The sequence below is a fragment of the Drosophila obscura genome, unplaced genomic scaffold (assembly GCF_018151105.1).
Source record: "Drosophila obscura isolate BZ-5 IFL unplaced genomic scaffold, ASM1815110v1 contig_14, whole genome shotgun sequence".
NCBI lineage: Eukaryota > Metazoa > Arthropoda > Insecta > Diptera > Drosophilidae > Drosophila > Drosophila obscura.
This window is the reverse complement of record NW_024542724.1, coordinates 189636-198256: the sequence shown is the minus strand read 5'-3', so window position 1 is coordinate 198256 and position 8621 is coordinate 189636. Positions and strand designations below refer to the sequence as shown.

At 38.3% G+C, this 8621-nt stretch overlaps 1 protein-coding gene and 3 non-coding genes across 6 annotated transcripts; 3 read left to right on the top strand and 1 right to left on the bottom strand.

Moving 5' to 3' along the window:
- The first annotated feature begins 301 nt into the window (after window positions 1-301).
- On the top strand, window positions 302-7743 carry LOC111071794 (abhydrolase domain-containing protein 2). Of its 3 annotated transcripts, none has more exons than XR_002607512.2 (5): window positions 302-699; window positions 5304-5885; window positions 5950-6299; window positions 6708-7230; window positions 7296-7743. XR_002607512.2 is itself a non-coding variant. In XM_022363316.2 (5 exons), the coding sequence occupies exons 1-5, from the start codon at window positions 545-547 to the stop codon at window positions 6875-6877; spliced, it is 1200 nt and encodes a 399-aa protein (XP_022219008.1). In that variant the 5' UTR covers window positions 306-544; the 3' UTR covers window positions 6878-7738. The 3 variants fall into 3 exon arrangements, 2 of the variants coding, with proteins under 2 accessions (XP_022219007.1, XP_022219008.1); XM_022363316.2 differs by having other exon boundaries at window positions 306-699; window positions 5304-5473; window positions 5531-5885; window positions 6708-7738; XM_022363315.2 differs by having other exon boundaries at window positions 6708-7742.
- On the bottom strand, window positions 5053-5123 carry Trnag-gcc. The gene has a single exon. It is a non-coding gene; the product is annotated as a tRNA-Gly (tRNA).
- Trnas-aga lies at window positions 6522-6603 on the top strand. The gene has a single exon. It is a non-coding gene; the product is annotated as a tRNA-Ser (tRNA).
- Window positions 7744-8482: 739 nt separating the features above from the next.
- Trnas-aga lies at window positions 8483-8564 on the top strand. Its single transcript has one exon. It is a non-coding gene; the product is annotated as a tRNA-Ser (tRNA).
- Window positions 8565-8621: the final 57 nt, after the last annotated feature.

The following is an 8621-nucleotide window of genomic DNA, read 5'->3' as shown; positions in this document are numbered from 1 at the left end:
TTTTTGTTTGAACCTTTTTATGTAAACAATGCAATAAAAATGACTTTTGAAAACTTGCAAATCTTGTAGAAAATGTATGTATCTATCGGATAAAATTATTTGTTTAGGGCTGAGAGGGCCAACTAGCTAGTAATCTTAAGCCGAATATCAAAATCGAGGAATATCAACGCAACTTTTGGTGTCCGTCAGTATATTTATGGTATATTTTGATAGTGACAAGGTATATTTCGGTATATTTCTGGGGGTCAGGCGGTATATTTTATCGCTAAGTCCGCGGTCACACTACCACTACCCAAAACATCAAGTATAATTTTTTAAATTTAAATTTTCCCAGCAAAGTGTTGAGGTGTTGATAGTTTTTGACTCTGCTACTGAAATTAATACAAAAAAATATTAAGTAAAAACGAACACACACAGAAGTCGGAGCGTTTCCACACAGAAAGGAGAAATAAACGAAAGCCAAACGGATATTTTGAGATTGGATGATAAGGCAGGCGTGCCGCCGCCAGGTCCCGGGAAAAGTGTACTCTTCTCCGTCCCAACGATGTCCACCGCCTTCCTGACGCTGGTCGCCGTCATCGTGTGCATACTTTTTCGCATCCTGAACGTGCACAGTCAGCCCCTAAAGCCGAGTGTCTGGTGCCTGGACGAGCAGTTCCTCGATTGCCTCTACAAAATAGCGCCTGTATTAAGAGAGCCGTAAGTGCAAGTCCAGATACTTCCAGCACACTGTATACCATCGCGCCATTATTCATAGAGCCCCGTTGGGCGTCCCACAGGCCCACGCAGGCCTCATTTCCTCCCCACATACATACACATTTCTTGGGTGCGGAATCAAAACATAGCATGAACTGAATGCTGTCTTGAGGGACCGAAGCATTTGGTACCCTTGCAGATACATATTTGCTATGACAGCTATAGCATATAGTCATCTAATCTCTGTAGGATATGGTCATCTGATGTTTATTTGAAACATTAAAGTAGTAGCAGAGGAAGGTTCCATCAGAACCAAACAGCAAGAAGTTTTTCCCGCAAAGACAAGTCTACGAGAGAATTTTCTCAAGATAGGGTAGCAAAGTAAAATTATATGTTAGTGCTCCAATTCTGATGGTATTCCATTGAAATGAATAGAAAGAAGGATAAACATTGCTGCACCGCATTGTTTGTTGATGCTGTTCACCAAAAGATACCTCGCCCCTCCTCAACATTGCCAAAATCTATTGGAAATCTTAACCACCCTCTGCAAAGGGTACCAACATAAATATCACACCACCGCCGCTCCGCTCAGCTGTTAACTGTGCCACCCCATCATCGGCCTTACAGCCAGGCCAAAATGTTGGATAACTGAAAAGCATAATTATCTCTCGCATGGCGTGCTGCTAACACTTCAGAGAATTATTAATGAACTATCTGCAATTACTACAAATTACTGCATTCAGCATTTGGTTAATCGACATATGTTTACATATGGAAATGCTACAAACTGTACAGTGGTCGCTCGGGAAGTGGAACGAGAACCCTTTCAGTGGAATATTAATATTCATAGGTATTTTGGGATAATATTAAATATATTCAAAGTTCAATAAGTAAAGTTTAAAGATGATTTGCATTTTACTGCCATTAAAAATGTAATTACTCAAGCCCCTCCTCTACTTCGGAGTATTGAACGGAGTTTCCAGCCATAGTGCTACCTTTGAACCAACCCTAGTTATACAATGTAAAGTACTTTTTTAGTAAGCATCTACTTTGAGAAACGAATGTGTGAAAATTGAGATTTCTTGGTGTATTTGGTTTGCCTGATTGTTGATGAATCAGCCATGGAAACAGACATTTCATACCAGTATCTAGTATACTTTTATTTCAAATATATTTTGGTTAGTGCTACAAGTTTCTTATGACTCAACTAAATGTAATGAAACCCTTAAACAAGAAAATTTGGAACAATAACTACAAAGTTATAGTTTTTAATCTCCAAAACGTCTGTTTCTTATTCCACAATGCATTGAAAATTCCTAATTTCTGAAATATTCCCCTTTCTGAGCCACAACTGTATGTATTATTCAATGCACAAAGCACATTACTTTCCCAGGCGAAAATTTTCATCTGCTGAATGAATCATTAAACGTAATTACTCAATAAACTGTGTCACAGTTGTGTGTCGCTTAAATATTTAATGAAACTTTTCAGTTTTTGCCTGTGTTGGTGATAAGTTCTGGACGATAGTCGACTATCTGTGCGTGTAATCAATTGCATTTTGCGGTTTTATTGATTGGTTACATTAGCTTTTACTGGCTGTTATTTTCACTATCGGATTAAGTACTCAGTATTCATATTAATATTGTAACCACAGTTACTATGTGGCAGAAATGCACATGTGTTTATATGGCAGTATAATAATAGATTTCTTGAGGTTTACTTTATCGCTTGAACAAACCCTGACCAAGAAGAGCTGACAACTATACAGTCATACATAAGTATATGTACTGAGAAAACTTGATTTAGAATCGTGCCAATAGGTTATCAATATTGAAATATTATTTTAAAGTACCCTTTCCTACAAATTATCACAACAAAGACTAACATTTTTCGTTGGTTGTTTTTGGCGTACGCCTGGAAAATTTCCGCCCGGTGTTTTATCTCTGGTAAATTCGTAAATTCGTAAATTCGTAAATGTTTCTGGCATTTCTTTTTCCCCGACGCTGTCCAAACGGAAAAAGTAAATGGAATTTTGTTGAATCTTTTTCGTAAATTGTGTGCTTTAATTCCTTTTTGCTCTGTGTCTGCCAGAAATCGCGATAAGCGTCAGCTCTGCGACCAAAGTTCACATCCATAATTACGCAGTGGGCTAAGAAAATAGCGACGACTAACGCCTAGCAACCACATACGAAACGCGAGACGAGGAGCACGCCGCATAGCGCTACGAACCGCATCAATCAACAAGGGGCGGGGTATCGCGTGGGAGTTTTCCATCAAGTAAATAGCCATCGAATAGAATACCTGGAAATGTACAAGGGTATGCTCGTATCTATCAAATAGACAAACAAAATCATAAGCCACAATATTTTTGTCTAGGCGTATGAACCTGAAACTTTGAAGATTTTAAGCGGTAAAGTGGCTTCTCTGTACATGTGTATATTTATAGAGACCCACGCAGATAAAGTTTGCTTGCATTTCATTTGGCAACTTACGAGTACGTACTCTTTGATCTTTGTATTAAAACATTTGAGGAAACCCCATTCAAATATATGTACATAAATATGTATGTATGTACTTTTGTGCCTTGTCTTTTCGTACAGAAATCTGAAGTCGAAATATTTTCTACCTCATAAAAGTAGAGACAAAAATGTGTAACAACTACAGAAAATGTAGTTTGAAAAATAATACTAAAATACTAAAACCGGCGCAACCTGCATAAAATAATATTTTGTCAGATTTAGATATTAAGAAATGCTCATTATGTACTATCCATTCGCTCTTGCAATTGCTTACATTTCTATGGTATCCACAGATATGGTAACATATGCATGATATGTACATAAATATGTGAATACGAATTGTATGTTCCTTCTATGAGAGAGACGTCGACACCTCTCCTCACCTGTTGAACTGATATTTAATTAAATAGGGGATAGCCCATAGTCGGAATATCGACTAAAGAATTTTGTTTTGATTTATATTCTGATAATAAAAAATGCCGGCTATGTGTATGCATTCTCTTAGTTGCGGAGGGGATGCCGGGTGCTACCTGTTATTCCCGCTTTGGCGCAGTGCCCAGACTTTTGTTTAACAACAAAGATTACGTAAGCAGAATACAGATGGCTTGGTCACCGGCCTCCCTACCCTCTTTCTCCCTCTCTCTCTCTCTCTCTCTCTCTCTCTGTCTGTATCTATATAATTCTTGCGTTCTATTTTCAAAAGAATAAACGGGTTGGAAAGATGATTTCAGGTAAAAAAGCTCGGGTGTCTCTGCCACTCTGCCACTCTTTCCTCCTCTCTCTTAATGAGCCGCTGCCTTGGCACAGTGGGTTGCAAAAATAACAGCAACAATAGCAGAATATTACTGAAAGGGGTGCGACATGATGAGTCATCTGCGCTTTTACATATGTACATACCCTGGAATGGGGGATTTTGAGTTTTCCAAGGCAGAGAAGATATAATTTCCTAGACTGATTTCTGGATTTTATCTGAAATAATAATTAAATTGCAATCTTTCGAAATTCCAATCAAAATCAAATCACTTTATCGTAAACCTGTCCAAGGGTATCAAACACTACCTTATCTTTTCTGGTCTAGCTGTTTATTTCCTTTTGTACGACGTACATACATACATATGTTTGCTTTTATTTTTTACTGTCGTCGCGAAATGATGGCACTAAACTTTTAAGCCCTGGAAATAATTGCAGATGTTTTTAAGCAAAGAAATTTACCACGCAGTAAATAATGCATGTACATACATATGTACTCAACTATGTAAATGTGCTTTTAATTTAATGTTGAATATTTGATGGAAATTGATTGGAGTTGGGGAAAATGCAGGATAGAAAAATATTAAAAATGTATTGCGGTGGTTACAGTCGGGCACACTTGTGCATGTTCCCAGAGTAGGTACGCCCCCTTCCGCTGAGCCTGCTGCTCTCTCTAAAATTTCGTTTTGATTGATAATAATTGAATGGCAAGCGTTACTTGAAATAGATGGAACACACAATGGAAACACAAATTGTTGCACGTTTTTGCACGCCTGACAACAATGGCCCTGATTTCAGGTCGTCTCTTTCTCTTGTCTCTATCTCTCTCTGTGGCTCAATTAGGTTCAATTGATTCTAATGCGGTTTGGGCTTTAGAATTCTATCTTTTGTATATTTATTTTGTTCTCTTTCACTATAGTATACATATAATTCCACATAATACAGAACTCTGGCCACAAATCAAAAGATGATTATAAATAATCAAATTTGGCAAATTGCCTGGAAATAAATTTGCATTCATTCATTGCACAATGTCAAGGTCCAAAAAAAAAAAACAGAAAAATAAATAAAATAAAGAAAAAATTGATGCATCGGCCGGGAATCGAACCCGGGCCGCCCGCGTGGCAGGCGAGCATTCTACCACTGAACCACCGATGCTTGTGCGGTTCTATCAGCCAAATGTTAACATATAACATTGGCCGAACGAAGCTGTTAAAAAATTATATTTAACATCACGAAAGGAAACGAAAAAATATTTTCAATTAAACTGTACCGATTATTTTTCATACGTAGTAATTTATTATTAGAACTAAAATTAAGTAATTTTCATTCTTTCAGGTATGTTCCGCCGCGACTATGGGGTTTTAGTGGTCATGTGCAAACGGTTTTGCACAGTATTGTAGGACGAGTACGTTGCCCGTGGCCCTTGGGAGAGCGGGTCTATCTCTCCCTGCAGGATGGCTCCACATTGACATACGATCTTTACCAGCCCCTCAACGAGCAAGAGGGTAAGTCCAGCCATCAATCAGTCTTCTTTCCATATCTTAATCTCTTTTCTCTTTCAGACGATATAACCGTGGCCATTTGTCCCGGCATAGCGAACAGCTCGGAATCGGTGTACATACGAACCTTTGTTCACTTGGCCCAGTGCAATGGTTATCGCTGTGCAGTATTAAATCACATTGGCGCCCTGCGCAGTGTCCAGGTGACGTCGACACGCATCTTTACCTATGGCCACACCGAGGATTTCGCCGCCATGGTGGAGAATTTGCATCAGAAGTATCGTCAGAGTCGTATAGTGGCGGTCGGATTTAGCCTGGGCGGAAATCTGGTGACGAAATACATGGGCGAGATGCAAAAGCTGAAGCCACTCAGCGTCATCGGTGGCATATCCATATGCCAGGGCTACAATGCTGTAGAGTGAGTGGGGGGTGAAATGACCATTATAGAACTGAACGAATCTAATTCTTAATTTCCTTTTTAGGGGCACCAAATGGTTGCTGAATTGGCAAAACTTCCGACGCTTCTACCTGTACATCATGACGGAGAATGTGAAGAGTATTATCCTGCGACATCGCCACATCCTGCTCTCCGATGAGGTCAAGACACGTTATAATCTGAACGAGCGCGAAATAGTTGCTGCGGCAACTTTGCCAGAGCTGGATGAGGCCTACACAAGGAAGGTCTACAATTTCGCATCCACCCAGGAGCTGTACAAATGGAGCTCCTCGCTGTTCTACTTTGATACAATAGAGAAACCCATGATATTTATAAATGCTAGGGATGATCCGTTGATACCAGAGGATTTGTTGCTGCCCATCAAGGAATATGCAAGTTAGTATCAACAATAGTTTATGAATAGTGTAGATAACACTTAGCCCTTAGTAGTCGATCTAACAAATACCATGAAAAAGTGCACATTCAACTCTTTGGCGCTCAACTTTAAGTATAGCTGCTAGTTCAGTGTTGTGTAACGCAGTAACGATAGTTTTAACAAGGTTGTGTGTGTGTGCTTTGTATGGCATAAAATGCCATTCTGCGCCACCCCTTTAACATGCAGCCGTGGCCGAGCGGTTAAGGCGTCTGACTAGAAATCAGATTCCCTCTGGGAGCGTAGGTTCGAATCCTACCGGCTGCGAATGCGAATTCCGGCTCGTTTAGTCTCGTAATTTTTTTGTTTTCCTGTTTTAATATTTTACGTATTTAAAATACTAATGTGTATATATATTTTTGTTTCTACAGCCACACGACAGAATACAGCCTACGTGGAAGTGGCCCATGGCGGCCATCTGGGCTTCTACGAGGGCGGTTTCCTCTACCCGAATCCCGTCACCTGGCTGGATCGCACACTGGTGGCCATGGTGGGATCGCTGGTGATGATGCACGCTGATGTGGGCAAGGTGACGCCATAAACTAAAGAATTGTTAAAAACACACCTATAAATGCTTTTGTGTGAAAATCGGTGGTCGCTGTCTAAATGAATCTTAATCGAAGGAGAAACCAAACGGAAACATATAGAACTTACATATAACATATAACGTATAATAATTGATGTGAAACAACTTATATTATCACCAATGGAAACAGGAAAACCAAAATTGATGTATACTTTTGTAAAGTGCATTTAAAAATGAGAATAATTTATAAAGCAGATGTTCTGAAAAGTTTTTATGGGAAAACAGTTTACGTTTTATGAAAAACCGAAAATCCAAGCATATAATGTATCACCTTAAATTATATTTTAGTTAGTTTATGCAAGTAATACGTATGTACCCATGTACTTATAAGCGAAATTCCTATTTATCAGCATTCTAATTTGTAATCCCACAGGGTTTTAATTATATTTTTATATGCCGACTGTACACAAGACAAAAACACATACCACATACACACACACACGATATCCATATATTTTATGCCAGTAATAATAAATTATAAGTCCCTGGTCGCACACGCACACGCACAAACACTCACACCATATGTATAACAACCAAATGCCTTATTGTAGACTTATTTTATAAAAGCGTGTGTATGATTTTTGAATTATTTTGAATCATTTTGTACTACGATGCATTTCGAGACAAAGAAAGAAACCAAAAAAGAAAATTCGCCCAACGATGGCTACGATTTTTTGTACTTTTTCTGATCTTTACCAGTTGTTAGTCGCAGACAAAATTTGTTTGTGTTTACAGTGTTTGCAAAAAGCGTGTGAGCAATGATATATTAATATATAAATACGTGTATATGAGTTAATTTATAAATGTATTTGTAAATGTGTATTTATAAATGTGTATGTAAATGTATGAATAAATAACAGTTGACTAAACAGTATTAAATAGCTTTTAAGCAAATGGAATATTTCGATGAAAAATTTTATATATTGATTATGGTGTACATTTATACATGTGTATCGTTATTTTATGCCATTCTTTTCTTAATTGTCACCCACTTTCACTAGAATTTACGAAGTACATGCATATGTGTATACATATCTACATATCTATCTGTATTAATATCAACCAGTTATTGCGATGAATTTATTAGTTCTACCTTCATTCACAAATACCAATTTGTTCCGTTCCGTTTTATGAGAGAGCGAGAGAGAGATCTCTCCTATAGAGAGATATCATGAGAGACAAAAGGAAAAATTAGTGTTAGTAGCCGTCTCTAGACACGTCTACTGGCTTTCAGTCGAACAACTGAGGCACTACTTTAGACAAAATTATGTTTTCCAGCACACACAGTCAGTAATCCAGCCAAATTGCTTTTCGATTAATTTAACTGGAAAGCCAGCTGGACGCATATACCTCTCTCGCTCTGACTGTTCCCATAAGGCTATCTCTATTTTTGCAGCTAGTCAGCAAGAAACGACTAATCATTAGACTCTAATGTCATAACATCATAAGCTATATATTTTTGCAGTACTAACTTATGTTATGTTAACATATTTATATTATCTAGTCATTTTATATTGAGTTTACCCAAAAAATAAGCATTCTGCGCGCTTCCATCAACAAGCAGCCGTGGCCGAGCGGTTAAGGCGTCTGACTAGAAATCAGATTCCCTCTGGGAGCGTAGGTTCGAATCCTACCGGCTGCGAATTATGTGGGCAATGTTTGTACATAGCCTCCTTTTTGTGTATGTTTTAATATTTTA